This window comes from Palaemon carinicauda, chromosome 29, assembly GCF_036898095.1.
Source record: "Palaemon carinicauda isolate YSFRI2023 chromosome 29, ASM3689809v2, whole genome shotgun sequence".
NCBI lineage: Eukaryota > Metazoa > Arthropoda > Malacostraca > Decapoda > Palaemonidae > Palaemon > Palaemon carinicauda.
The window spans coordinates 67,300,814-67,316,716 of record NC_090753.1 but is presented as its reverse complement, the minus strand read 5'-3'; the positions used below and the strand labels follow the sequence as shown (position 1 = coordinate 67,316,716).

Sequence of the window (15,903 nt, the reverse complement as noted above, 5' to 3'; positions counted from 1 at the left end):
TGCGTACTTCAAATGACAAATTTCGCAGGTAAGAAGTATATCAATGTTAACTATGAGTCTTAAAATGTTTGATCAGAATCTTTAGGTATGAACTAAATTTAATTCGTTAATAATATGTTTTTTATCTGTTTATATATTTATGTGTGTGTGTGTATATATAATATATATATATATATATATATATATATATATATATATATATATATATATATATATATATATATATAACATATATATACATACACAGTATATATATATATATATATATATATATATATATATATATATATATATATATATATATATATACATATACAGTATATATATATATATATATAATATATAAATATATATATATATATATATATATATATATATATATACATACATATATATAATATATATATATATATATATATATATATATATATATATATATACATATATATATATATATAAATAATATACATATATATATAAATATATATATATATATATATATATATATATATATATATATATATATATATATATATATATATATATATATATATATATATATAACATCAATGAAACCTTGAATGGAAAATTGAAGAACTTGATTGTATTTTCTACTTTCGTCTTCTTGATATCCTCTCACTCATAATGTTAGAATGGTGATATCAATAAGAAAATACTACGAACTCTAATTTTTTCCTATTATTCTTTCATATATATATATATATATATATATATATATATATATATATACATATATATATATATATATATATATATATATATATATATATATATATATATATATATATATATATATATATACACGCAGGCACATCATTTACGGAATATATAAATTCTTGTTTCTGTGGTTATTTATAGAATTTAAAGTCCGAGTTCCTAAATTACACTATGATACACAACGTAGTATCGAACATGATTAAAAAAATATAATATAATCAACATGACCTCATGAATATATAAAACAGAAAGCGAGTGTTTGGTCTCCCAGCGTATTCAAATAAATTTAAAGAGAACTGTAATTGGAAATAAGAATCTTACCTTTCTTGTAATGTTGATAGACGAACTCAAAACTGTTAGAGCAACCTGTGGACAACATTGCATTTGTTAACAAAAAGAAAATTAACAATAAATAATAGATACAACTTTAAATATGCAACATGTTAACTGCAATCATAGTTGAAGTCAGGCTATAGTAAGTCTTTGAATAAATTTCTTGTTAAAATTAATCTCAACAGATTCTGTGGTTAAAATTCTTATCTAAAATTACAGTACAGAGTTTCATACAATAAATATATTATCGCTAAGCTATATTTAAAAATCAATTGAAAATTCTATCTACAGTATATTGCCTATAAAGGTACAGTACATAGTACAAGATTTGGCAATGGACATACATTAACTTTACTATAATATCAAGGAATTGATGTACATTGTGTGAAGAACTTTCTTTCACATTCACTGTAAATGCAAGCAGTTTATATTTCATGCTCTACCAAGATGAATTTTGGTGTCTGTAATTGAAAAAAAAGACGTTCCATACACTGGAGAACCTTACATCAACTTCCTTAATTATGGCAAGAAAAATAACATACGTTCCATATTCCACAGAACAATTCAAGCCCCAAAACATCATGTTCCGTAACTGTGCCGACATAGCCATCGTAGCCGACGCCAAGAGCAGCGGTGCCGCTGGAAAGCCAGTAGCTTTCAATGCCAGACCTACAGGAAACAATGAGCCCTTCCCAGTCCAACGCCAGCACACCCTCTTCAACAACAATAACCGTCACTTTGGATAAGCGCCATCACCTCCGCCAACAAAGTCACCTTTAGTTTATGAATCCATTTGTGTCCACTGACTCTTCCAATAAGTTATTAATTGGTTTCTATATGATTATAGGGAGAGGTGAGCTATATTCCAAAATGAATTCAAGATTTAGATGCAGATCAGGGATGTTTCAAATGTTGGCGGAGTTAAGGTCCCTCTTTGGGTGGTTCGGGGTTGCATGTGCGACTGGCAGAATTTCCTTTCAATAAACAGCATCAACAAAATGATATGTAACTAGTATTTAATTTATTATCTATTTGAATGTATCCTAAGGTTATGACATTCTCAAGAAAATGGAATTACTGTATCAAGGTTGTAAACTACAACCAATATCATCATTTTGTTTCCTGTCCATTAGAAGGAATCCTGCAACCTTATCATACCTTATTTAAGTTAAACCTAGAGGCTTAATTTCATCTGGTACAAATGTTTCTCCTGTTAAACGATTTTCCTTTATTCATTTAAATCATTGTTGTAATTTAATATCACTGTAGTTCAGGATGCACATTCATGTCATTATATTAGTAAACGTGGTACGTACGTTTGTAGAACATGTAGGGAGTATTTTTGTTTAATTGGAACACTGAAGTCCAATAATACAAACATGTAAAGTTTTATGATGTGATTAACAGTTTCAAAGAATCAAAAAAATTACTGAATTCTTTAGTCTGTAGTCTCACATACTGCTATTTATTTTATTTATACAAATCTAGTTTTAAGTTCACTATGTATTAAAAATAATCATTCTGACAAGAAAGTGTATATATTCAACCTTTAAAACAGTCGTTATCATAAATTACATGGGATGATATTCAAGTGAAAAGGATGAAAACTATTAAGGGGGAAGACTTTAAGTCTAATGGAAAAAATCCATGGCTTTGATAGATTATGAAGTAAGAAACCAACTTGAGATATAAATACATACTTCCCCCCATTTTGGGTGGATGGATGGAGTGAAGGAAGCTCTGAGTGATAGGAGGATAGATGTGAGAGAGGCAAGAGAGCGTGCTAGAAATAGGAATGAATGGCGAGCGATTGTGACGCAGTTCCGGTAGGCCCTGCTGCTTCCTCCGATGCCTTAGATGACCGCGGAGGTAGCAGCAGTAGGGATTCAGCATTATGAAGCTTCATCTGTGGTGGATAATGTGGGAGGGTGGGCTGTGGCACCCCAGCAGTTCCAGCTGAACTCGGTTGAGTCCCTTGTTAGGCTGGAGGAACGTAGAGAGTAGAGGTCCCCTTTTTTGTTTTGTTTCATTTGTTGATGTCAGCTACACCCCTTAAGATATATAAAAACTAAATTATGATTATGTCCCAAACCTTCATAGGCAAAAGTTAAGTCAGGTTCATGCAAGAACTCAAAATGAAACAAGTTGATTCAAGACCAAACAAAATTGATAAAAAATTACCTAAGCTAAAAAATCCAGTAGTTAAAATCAGATCCAAATCAGTGAGAAAAATGAATGACACTTTTCATCTAATACTGAATGCCATGTGATCTTGAATTGACTAAATACAAATGAAAATTATTGCATCTTCAGTCCTTTACTCATTCTAGTCTTTCACATGGCCTGCAAATACCTTCCTCTTAAGTAGTCTCAATATCTGATGATTCCATCAACAAAGCCAAGTAAAACGTGGCAAAATACTAAATGATATCTATTCATGTATTCCACGTGAAAAATGGAAATGATTCTTGCAACATTTCTTACCACAAACTACACTTATTTCATGTTACGTACAGTCCTGACAGAAACCTATATCCCGTTAGGAGATTGATGTACACAGCACTTGGTCATTCTTACAGTTGGACCTCACTATTCAATGGGTATGTACCAAGTTCACATCCCTTAACACAACAACCAATGTTACCAATATCAGCAGACCCTAAATTCAATGGTTTTATAGATTTTGGCTGTACTGTCTATTCCAGTGTTGGGGACTGCAAGGCTATTCAGCATCAGTGTTTTTAAAGAAATTATCTTACAATTTGCACAACGAGGTAAAAGTTAGAAGAGGTTCAACATTAAGATGAAAGAAAAGAAGCAAGAACAATGGTAAAGTAGAAGAATATAAAGTAAGTGAAGCTAGGGGTCAAAGGAATGCTGCTCTGATTCTCAAGTAATACAGTACTGTATCTACGGTGCATCCCATGAGATGAAATAATGGCGTTACTCCTCTACGGAATCTAAACTCTATGGTTGTAACAAATCTCTGCTTAAATGTATGATAGGCTACCTACAAATGAAGGTACAGTACAAGTATTTGTTCTTTTAGATAAACTATTGCTAATAGAGAATTATGTATTATGCCTAAACTCTCCAAATCTAAAAGTCTACCATAGACTGTATGAGTACAGGCATCTGCATTACATACTACTCTAAATACTGTACAGTACTGTATGCAGTTCATCTAATCATATAGGTACAGTAAATATCTTGAGGGTACACTCAGGCACATAAATCTAATTGTTTCCTCTTTCTCTTAGTTTTTAAACAGTATTTAGGGCAGATTTAATAAAAGGACCATGGATACCTGGTAGTTAACCAAGAAGTTGCCTTTTCCCTATCTGTTCTTTCATCTTCCTTCTCTTGTATTCATCTTCAAAATCACTGTTGCTGTCCTTCCTTTAGTTGAAGGAGGCTATCCTGGAGGGTACTAAGCCGTTCATGGTGTGTGTGTCAGCTGTCTTGTTGACCCCTATTTTCCGACATTTTCTCCTTACTTAGAGTTGTAAGAGTCACTTAGTATGTAGTTGTAAACATATTGTAATCTTTATTGCTAAGTTTGTTTTCAAGACCTTTCATTGATTTAATTATTTTTCTGTCAGGAGATACTGAACAAAATCAAGTGTGTCCTAGACTTCACCAGTGTCATCTAGTGGATTGCAAAATTTGTGGACTACATGACATATTAGAGACCTTACAGTTACCTCTAACAATACAATATTCTATAATGATCAGAAACTTTGGTTTCTCAAATGTGGCACTGATCTGAGCTCCTTCTTCCAGGTTTTAAAATATAATTCAAGAACGCTATGCCATTCCTAGGGAGACACATGGGTGCCATGCTTCTTATAAGTCCTGCTAAGAAAGTGGATGCCACGAGACTCAGGTTATTAAAGTTTGTGCCAGGAATAGCAACTTTTATATTTGCATTCAATCTACTGGAATCCAGACTTGGATGATTCTATCTTCAATTGTTTTTGTTACATCCTCGTCCCTTTAGTACTTAGGTTCCAAGAAGACAGGTTGGTAAGTCTCGTACTTTATTCTGGTATATCAAATACAAGTAAACAGACCCATGCTTCTGCTGGCGTCACAGTTCGTGGATGGTGGGGAAGACAACAACAACAACAACTCAGAGGTTCAACATAGTAGAATGAGAGAGTAGTGTTTCTCAATACATTACAGTTTTTTCTAGAATGAATTAAAATGCAAGATGATAAAAAGTCCTCTTCTGTGCGTGGTGGTGAGTTCAACACTTACCATAGGAAGTGATTGAATTCTGTTTCTCCTACTGATTGCGATGGATTAAGACCTTTCGATTTTGTCTCGGAATCAGGCGATGAGAAACACAGTGAGACTACTCACAAGTCTGTTAATTGCTTGGAACTGGTATGCACTAACTGATCTAGTGTTATAACAAGCAATGTTGGTCCTTCACTTGGGACGTCTGATCACGCTTTGGTTTTGTTAGTAAGACTAGGAGGCATATCCCTGACGTGTCATACATACTCTTTAAAGATATATACAAAATCTCAAGCCCACTGGAGTGGTATATTAAATGATCCCTTGCATTTCAATTGGCGAGTTATATAAAAGCAGTTGAGTTTGCTGTTCTCTTGAATTGAAAATCTGGTCAACATAACTGATAGCGTATTACTTCCCATGTGTTAATATACCGAGTGAAGGATAAACCCTAGTTCAATGATGATTGTAGACTTGCTCAGAGTTTATTTTTCAACTGAAAGGGAATACAATTTGACAATAAAAGAAATTCTTTCTGGCTATGTTACTCAATGTTCAAAGGAAAAGGCTATCCTTTGGGCTGAGGTGTTTGACAGTAAGAAGAGTAATGAGAAACAATCTTATTCATTTCTGTTTTCCTGAGGCTAACCTAACTAGTCTAGATTTTTATACCAGTGAAATTAAATCTCTTACTAGACCTGGAAGCTTATGGAGGAGTAGACTCAATAGATATTTTTCCTTAGGTTTTTATAAAGACTGATGATTTAACTCCGAGTTGTCTGTTATTTTGGCAAATTAACAAGAGGTTCTTTTTTGGAGAAATGGTAATGTTACTCCATGAGTAAATATTTGCAGTAGCTCTAGCACTGCTGATTACCGCCCAATTTCCACAACTCCCATATTATTAAGATTTTCAACGTCTCGGAAAAACATCTAAATCCAAAATCAAACCATTGTTTTCTAGTCTTGGGCAGTGCCATAGCCTCTGTATCATGGTCTTCCACTGTCTTGGGTTAGAGTTCTCTTACTTGAGGGTACACTTAGGCACACTATTCTATCTAATCTCTCATCTTCTTTTGTTAAGGTTTTTATAGTTTATATAGGAAATATTCATTTTAATGTTGTTATTGTTCTTAAAATATATTTTTGCCTTGTTTCCTTCCTTCACTGGGCTATTTTCATTGTTGGAGCCCCTGAGCTTATAGCAACCTGCTTTTCAAACTAGGGTTGTAGCTTAGGAAGTAACAATAATAACCCTTTTACCCCCAGGCTCTTTGGAAATTTCCAACCCTTAACCCCGAAGGGGTTATTTTTTCCCCAGCACATTTTGCAGTATATTTTATTTAAATTGCTCTAACAGCCTTAATTTTTGTCATAGAGAGGTCAGGTTGGTCTCATTCTCTTGGAAAATGCCTGAATTTTCTCAAAAAATTATCAAAAATATGAAAAATATAATTTTTATAGCATTTTTTTGCAAGGACGTACCGGTACATCCATGGGGGTAGAGGGATGGGTTTTGTGAAACGTACCAGTACGTCCTTTGGGGGTAAAAGGGATAATAGGTACACTGACAGTAATCATCTTTTCCCTAATTTACAGTTTAGCTTTCACAAAGGCATTGGAGCATGTGATACACTTCTTACAATTTCCTTGCTTTACAAAAACTCCATTGATTGTGGTCAAGATGTTTGTATGACTGGCCTTGACTTTTGAGCTGCATTTGACAGCATTAATCATGAGGAAGTTGTTTTTAAACTTAAAAAGGTGGAAATAGATGGATATTTTAACCCTTTTACCCACAGGTTCTTTGGAAATTTCCAACCCTTAACCCCCAGGGTTATTTTTTTCCCAGCACATTTTGCAGTATATATTTTTTAAATTGCTTTAACAGCCTTAATTTTTGTCATAGAGAGGTCAGGTTGGTCTCATTCTCTCGGAAAATGCCTGAATTTTTTCAAAAAATTATCAAAAATATGAAAAAAATAATTTTTATAGCATTTTTTTGCAAGGACGTACCGGTACGTCCATGGGGGTGAAGGGATGGCTTTTGTGAAACGTACCAGTACGTCCTTTGGGGGTAAAAGGGTTAATACTATTATTGAATTTCAAAGTAATTGATTGCAAAAAGTAGTTAATGGGGACCATGGTGATCGATTGACTGATTTAGAATTCTCTGGGATCCTGAGGGACCATAGTGACTCTATTGATGTACTATCAGGTGTTACTCAGGGTAGTGTTCTCCGCCCATTACTTTTTAAACTACAGTACAGTATACTGTATATGAATATGTTTAGCTCAAGAAACAAACTTGCTGCATATACAGACCATGGTACTCTCTCTGCATCAATTCTATGACCTGAATGTAGACCTGCGGTTGTTGAATACTCTGAAAGGGATCAAGCTAAAATTAAGGCAGGATTGTAGTATAATTTCTTAAATGATACATAAGGATTAATAACAAATATAGCAACAAAGTGGGATTACAACACTGATTACTTAACCCTTTTACCCCCAGGCTCTTTGGAAATTTCCAACCCTTAACCCCCAAGGGGTTATTTTTTCCCCAGCACATTTTGCAGTATATATTTTTTAAATTACTCTAACAGCCTTAATTTTTGTCTTAGAGAGGTCAGGTTGGTCTCATTCTCTTGGAAAATTATTAAAAATATAAAAAAAAAAAAAAATGTATAGCATTTTTTTGCAAGGACGTACCGGTACGTCCATGGGGGTAAAGGGATGAGTTTTGTGAAACGTACCAGTACGCCCTTTGGGGGTAAAAGGGTTAATGACACAGTTGATTGAATACCATATGTGGATAACCTAAACATTAATAGCAGGATGCTTTATGCCCAAAAGAAAACCATGAATAACAAATTTGATAGCAGCAACGATCAAGCGCTTTAATCTACTCTAGATTTCAGTTGCAGGTACCTTACTCCCGATACCTCACACAGCACTGATACGAATCACACTTCACACAGTGAAGTACCAGACACTCACGATGAAGTAGTCCAGAAGATGAATACCTAGACCAAAGAGGAATCTTGCCAGAATGTGCACAAAAATGCAAACAGAATTCTTTTGTCCTCTTATCCCTAAAGACAACTCCATAAAAGTCAATAAAGATAATGATGGCACTTCACAGTAACTCCAGGAAAATATATTAACCCTTTTACCCCCAAAGGACGTACTGGTACGTTTCACAAAACCCATCCCTTTACCCCCATGGACGTACCGGTACGTCCTCACAAAAAAATACTATGAAATTTTTTTTTTCATATTTTTGATAATTTATTGAGAAAATTCAGGCATTTTCCAAGAGAATGAGACCAACCTGACCTCTCTATGACAAAAACTAAGGCAGTTAGAGCAATTTAGAAAAAATATACTGCAAAATGTGCTGGAAAAAAAATAACCCCCTGGGGGTTAAGGGTTGGAAATTTCAAAATAGCCTGGGGGTAAAAGGGTTAATAAAACCACGACTTTTACATTTTTGGTTGCTAAAAGAGGGAAATGAAAGTAAGCTTTCCATTGCACTTGCTCACTTTTTATTTGATTTTTTTTACAATTCCTAATCTAGACAGTAATATCTATAAAAATTTATCATTTAAATGCAAGAATTTATGCTAAACAATTTTCATGCAATTTTATCTTTACAAAAGATTTGAACACCTAAAATTATGAGGGGTAAAAAATCTTAATACAAAAATAAATTGTCTAAAACTAAAATATACCGGAACTTATATTAATGGTCGTAACATCACGTACTGTACCATGATAAATGATTTATTTTGTATGTCTGAATATAATACAAATGACTTAAAAATGCCTAATACATCATTCCCTTTTTTGTTAGCTTTCTTTACACTTTAATTTTTGTCTTATTCTCCAGTTTTGTAATTCCATACTACACTGCCCAAGACAAAACATGAAGAAAAATGTGGTTACGGTGCAGTCTGGAAACCCTGTAAAAGGAAAAAATCTTGTCAGAGCTCAGTTCAGCAGTTTCATGTTCTGTAGTGATATTGCTCATCACTCTCAACACTTTCATGAAAATCTCCAATGGTATTTTTCAGCTCACATAATTTGGAATCAAAAGAGATAAACCAATAATGCTGCACATTACTATTATTAATATTATTATTTGCTAAGGTACAACCCTAATTGCAAAGGCAGGATGCTATAAGCCCAAGGGCTGCAACAGGGAAAATAACACCGTGAGGAAAGGAAATGAGGAAAACCTATGAGAGAAGTTTAAGAACTATAACGTTAAAATAAATCTTTCATATATAAACTATAAAAAATTGGAAATAACAAAAGGATAAAAACTTCAAAATAACAAGAAGAGAAGCAAGATAGAATAGTGTGCTCGAGTGTATCCTCAAGCAAGAGATCTCCAACCCAAGACAGTGGAAGACCATGGTACAGAGGCTATTGCACTACCCAAGACTAGAGAAAAATTGTTTGATTTTGGAGTGACCTTCCCCTAAAAGAGTTGCTTACCATAGCTAAAGAGTCTTTTCTACCCTTCCCAGGAGGAAAGTAGCCACTGAACAATTACAGTGCAGTAGTTAACCTCTTGAAAGAAAAAGAACTGTTTGGTAATTTCCATGTTGTCAAGTGTATGATGAAAGGAGAATGTATAAAGAATAGGCCAGATTATTTTGTGCATGTGTCGGCAAAGGACAGTGGAAGACCATGGTACAGAGGCTACTGCACTAGCCAAGACTAGAGAAAAATGGTTCGATTTTGGAGTGTCCTTCTCCTAGAAGAGTTGCCTACTATAGCTATAGTCTCTCTTCTACCCCTCCCGAGAGGAGAGTAGTCACTGAACAATTACAGTGCAGTAGTTAACCTCTTGAGTGAAGAATTGTTTGGTAATTTCCGTGTTGTCAAGTGTATGAGGAAAGAGGAGAATGTGTAAAGAATTGGCCAAACTATTCTGTGTGTGTGTGTCAGAAAAGATGAAATGAGCCGTAATTGGAGAAAGGAATCCACTGTAGTACTATATGGCCAGTCAAAGGACCCAATAACCCTCTAGCGGTTGTATCTGTACTTTAAGCACGCACCACTATGTGATTACAGACCAGATAATGCTGCATATTCTGGGCGCAGTAGCAATTGACCACAGCATGGATAATCCAAGGGACACCACTCATGGAGCACTATTTTGAGGGTGTATTACTCACATGATCACCAGCAGTATTAACATTAACTATTTACACATCATTTTGACGCTATATAACTTTACTGCAAAAATAAGTTTGTTCAGGTGCACATGACCAGAGAATACCTTCATATCCACTGCTGTGACAAGCTGTTTCAATATGATAAATTCGAAGATAATTTGTATTTTTCCTAACCATACAAATCTTAGCTATTTACAAAGGGTATTACTTTTAGCGTAGCTGAAATGGCGAGCCATTAGAATTAACGAGGTTGTATTACCCCCGCGCTAGTTAGCGGGGGGGTAGGGGAGTGGTAGCTAGCTACCCCTCCTCCCCCTCACACACAGGTGAATACTCACTTTCACTTAGAGGTAGGACTTGTCTTGGGGGACAGGGCTGGCGGGCAAATATGTGTAAATAGCTAAGGTTTGTATGGTTAGGAAAAATACAAATTATCTTCGAATTTGTCATTTGTTCCGTAACCGAAATACAAACCACGCTATTTACAAAGGGTGACTTATCCCTTAGGAAGGGTGGAAAGTCCCCAGCCATACTGGCTTTGGCTTTACCCGGGGACTCAGAATCTGAGTGAGTCGCACTCGAGAAAAGGAGTCCCTGCACCTCACAAGTTCCTTGCTCCGCAAGGAACCATGTGGCCTACGTAAGCTTGTTGTGAAGGAAGAAGTGTGACCCGTCCTAGGCAGTTGACCTGGAGTTCCAGAAGGAACTCTGGGTTAGGACGTTCCCAATACCACCTCGTCTGGGTATGGGGGACGCGACAGTATTGACTCAATACTCGGAACACAAGGAAGCATGGTTTACCTGCAGAGGTTCGAGGTCAGCTATGCAGAGACCAGTATGCTGCTTCCCCGTAGAGGGATGATGAAGAAAGAAGTAAGGGCCAGACATACTTCTTTCGTTCATGCAGACTAAAACCTGATAACAATGCCCTCAACCTTCTGCTACCTGTCCAAAAAGGAGCCTGAGGTTAGACCAGCTGTTGTGTAGCCACCACAGAGCGATAGAAAACGTATCGAGACTTCTGTGGGTCACGCCCTGCAGGAAGCGGGCTGCGAAGGTCATTAGACGCTTCCAGACTCCAGCTTGTAGCACCTGCGTCACAGAGTAGTATTACTCGAAGGCGAGGGACGTTGCGATGTATCCAACATCGTGCTGTAGGGTGACGTGACGGGGGAGGGTCTGAAGACAGATCGAGATGAATGTCCTTGAGTCCGGGCTGAAGAGGTATATTGGTGACTCTCCCCCCATGTCCTCCTTGTGTTCCCAAATCGGCTGCAACTGAGGACAAACTGCAACTGTTCCCAGCGCTAGCCTCTCGACTCCTTACTGGCAAGAAAGAGAAGGTCTTGGGACATCAGACACAGAATGGAGACTCGAAATCTTGAATGAATCGGACCGAAGGGCCGGGACCCTCAGATTCTGAGTCTAGCCAACAACTCAGGAGCGAGCCTGAATGTTGCCTTCCCCTCTTCCTTAGAAAGGGGGGAGTAGTAAGAGACCAAGAAGATTGCTTACACACTGGCCGTGGCCAGAGTCAGCAGAAGACCCAAGGCGGAATACAATCCGAGGCCTGTCGTAAAAGGGTCTTGAGAGGATCTCTTAAAGGACTAAAAGTCCGAGCCATGCTCCAAGTTGGAGGTCTTCCTCCGACTAGGGCAGGGACGATCGTAGCTTCGCATGAGCGAGGATAGATCCAGCGGGCAGGAAAAAGTTATTCCTTTAAGCCTGAAGGTCAGGGAAAGGCTGAGCGACAGGCTTCATTGCCGAGAGCGGAAAGGAGTTTCCTCCCGCCGAAAGGCAATAAGACCGTTATTGCTGGAGAAGAGGCCTCAAGGGAAGAGGTATATCTCCCACGGCACCAACCACCTTAGACTCTTCACTTTGCCTGGGAGACCCCTGTGGATGACTATCGCAGATGACGCGACCTCCGTACTGCGACTGTAGCGGGTTGTCTCTTCTAGAGGAGGAAGCGTAGTGTCTCCAGGCATGAAGCCGAAGCGACGCCCCGGTTCGGGAGAGATGTCACAGTGTGGTTGCTTGAGTAGTCTGCGCCGTGGGAGAAGCTCTCCCGGGAGTTCCGTCAGGGGAAGCAGAGGGTCCAGAAACCGTTCTGCGCATAGTCCCAGTGGAGCTCTCCCATTGAAAGGTTGACAGACAACCTGGTCTTGTTGAGACCCATTGTCCGCAGACAAAAAGGAGGGAAGACGCAGGCGTCGAAGTTGTCCCACATCACCGGAATGCATCTTGCCAGAGTCTCGGGGTCTGAGACTGGGGGGAAGACTAGCGGAAGCTTGAGGTTCCAAGCTGTCGCGATCAGGTCCCCCAGACCAGCACTTGCTGGTTACCCAAGGTCAAAGACCCCTAGGTACACTCTCTCTATGAGGCTCTGCTCGGATAGTCTGAGAGAAACATTCCCCTGCCTGGAATGAGAGAGCCGATGGTGGCATTGAGAGAATCTCAATCATCCCGGTATCTCTACTGCAAGATGTGAAGGTGTGAAAATGCGTCCCCTGCTGGTTAGAATGAAGTCGACGCGCAACGGGGCAACTCGGCAGGAGCTGTAGGATCTGAAGAGGGGCCAGAATAAGGCCCCTAAGCCTGCCTGAATGATGGAGAGGTATCCTTCAGGTCTTGACCATAGGCCTGGACCGGAACATGCCCCCCCCCCTTTCCTTTGATGAGTCCGAGAACCGCATCAAGAATGTGGGGAAAGGACGAGAATATCCACTACCATCAAGAGGCTCCATAGGTCAACATCCATTGCAGGTCTAATAGTTCCGCTGGTCCCATAGGGGCCAGGAAGTCCGGTTAAAACATTGCCTGAAGCCACCGGAACTTGGATCGCCCCACATGGAACTTATCCTGAGGCGACCGTTCGGACTATAGACGGGTCAATGAGGAAAGGAGAACTAGGAAACGTTCCAAGGTAGGGCTGAAAGCTCTGCTTGACTGAGAACAGGTACTGCGACTCTCCTCAGTCTTGCCACAGTCAACCGAAAGGAAGGCTCGGAGGATGTGGTAACAGAATCTGGCGTCCCCAGGTGGTCACCCATCCAAGTACCGACGTTGCTTAACCTCGCTGGACGGACGAGAAGCGGGGTTTCCAACGTGGTAAAGCGGTTGACTCAATATCATGGCCAGATACTCCAGATGTTGAGGCAGAGGAAGAGAAGGCTCCAAGCAAAATACCATGAGCCCACACTCATGGTAAGCATCCGGAAGCTTGTCCCGGCGCTGAAGAAGGTCGAAACCCGAGCCTACCGGAGTTGACCAGCCCTCCAAACAGCAGAGGAGGCAGAAGCCTGCACCTGAGCGGCCAAGGGGAAGGCAGGGAGAGTTCTCTGGGGAAACAAACCTGCTATGCCACGGCGGGATAGCCACACTGCATCATAAGCAGGAATACTTGCAGTCTAGGCTGAATTCGACGAGCACCCTGGAAGATGGATGGAATGGAAACTGAAAGTACCCGTCCTTCCGATCCAGGGTTTAAGGAGTCCTGTCGCCTCGTTACCAGTCTGATCGATTCTGCTGGTCTACGCTGGCCGAAGTTTGTTCGACAAACTTGATCAGGGCTGAGAGGTCGACTATGGACATCCCCTCTCAGATCCTTCCTTACAAGAAAGGATTGACTGAGGGGGCCGGGGGTGAAGCCGTCGATGATCCTAAGGAAGACCTTCGCCTAAGGTATGGATCATTCTGCCCAACCGGGCAACTCTGCTGACGCTATGGCATAGAGGTTCAGAGACACTGAATTCGCTGACAGAGACGGCAGGCGCGATATCCTTGGCTATTCACAGAGATTGTGCGGGAATGGGCATCGGGAAGCTGTCATTCGGATGAGTAACCTTAAGCATCCTCCCAGCGAAAAACCTGCAATCCTAGAGTTCGTGAACTCCTTTTAGGACTATGCCCCCCTGGGGGAGTCTCCCGTGCCATCTGTTCCTGACAGGAGGAAACTGCAATTGGACACCTTGTCCCAGTTGTCGTAGCCGATAACTTAGGCCGACGTGGTTGAAAGAAAAGGGCGCTGGAGCCCTGCCGAGTCTGGAAGAAAGCGCCTTGGAGGAGTGAAACCGGAAGTCGATTTACTCCGCACAGCAGCTGTCTAAGTCTCTGTCCTTGGGCACAAACAAACTCTTCTCAAGGATGGAAGGGTGTCTGAGGTCGTCGACCTCCACAGATGAGACACCCGAAGGAAGCCCTCAGTCAGCGCGTCCAGATGGTACAACATCGAGCTTGTCCGCAAGTTAGATACTTAACGTCGAAAGGCCAAGGTGCCTGAGCTCGAGAGGAGGAAAGTACCCTTGATCTTCCTGTAGCTTCCTTGAACCAAACCTCGTGCCGTAACCGAGGAGGGAAAGAACCTGGTAAGCTCCCAGAGGAAGAGGTAAGCAGTCACCCCTTGTCCGATGGAGAAATCTCGAACGGAAAGCCCCCCCACCCCACCCCCCTTAAGTTTCTCCTATTCTTGCAAGTGCCATGCTCTGTGTTTACGGGGTGAGGCAGTGTTCTGGAAATACGCTCCAGAAGAACTCGCCAGGCTGGTCATGCTGCGAAAACCCCATTGGGAATCGTGGTCGCAATTGCCCTGGAGCTCGCGCGACGGGAATTCCTGGTGGTCGGCGAGCGATAACCCATAGACGAGCAATGGATACTGCAAGAAAAAAGCCGACATTTGTGCGAAGAAACACTGTAGGTTCGGGCGACGGAACACCATCCGTCTGCGCGATGGAAAAAACCGTTGGTTCGCGCATGGGCGAACATTGGAGAGCATGAGCGTAGACGTGCAGGCGAGCGGTCGCGCGGTTGCACGGGCGAGCGGTCGCGCGGTTTCACGGGCGAGCGGTCGCGCGGTTGCACGGGCGAGCGGTCGCGCGGTTGCACGGGCGAGCGGTCGCGCGGGCGCGCAGGCGAGCGGTCGTGAGGGTGGGCAGGTGGATGAGAGTGAGTCCGAGGCGGCGAACGCAAGTGTTAGCGCGATGGCGAGGAAATGCGCTGCCGCGTGGGCGAGGAGGACCGCTGGCGATATGGATCAACAAGCGATCGGTGGTGAGCTGGTGAGCGCTAACGCGCAGGTTGGCGATGGCGCGTTGTGTTATGCCGACGCGATGGTCGAGCAGTATGCGAGCAGTATGCGCAGGTGAGCGATCGTGCGTTGGCGAGCAGTATGCGAAGGTGAGCGATCGCGAGCAGTGATCAGCATGCGCCGGGTCGCGCGATGGTGATCAGTATGCGCAGGGTCGCGTGATGGTGATCAGCATGCCAGGGTCGTGCGATGGCGATCAGCATGCGCAGGTTGTCGGTCACGCGATGGCGAACAGTATCTGCAGGTGGGCGATCGCGTGATGGCGAACAGCATACGCAGTTGAGGGTCGCGCGATGGTGATCAGCATGCGCAGGG

General features: G+C 40.8%; 1 protein-coding gene and 1 pseudogene across 1 annotated transcript in view; one reads left to right on the top strand and one right to left on the bottom strand.

The window, feature by feature from the left end:
* Positions 1-2,579, top strand: part of LOC137622815 (uncharacterized) — a 35,271-nt pseudogene extending 32,692 nt beyond the window's left edge.
* Positions 2,580-8,844: 6,265 nt separating this feature from the next.
* Positions 8,845-15,903, bottom strand: part of LOC137622814 (protein-cysteine N-palmitoyltransferase HHAT-like) — a 66,274-nt gene continuing 59,215 nt past the window's right edge. The window contains exon 11 of the mRNA XM_068353401.1: positions 8,845-9,278. Within this exon, the coding sequence (XP_068209502.1) occupies positions 9,166-9,278 (113 nt within the window). The 3' untranslated portion in view covers positions 8,845-9,165. The remainder of the gene's footprint in view (positions 9,279-15,903) is intronic.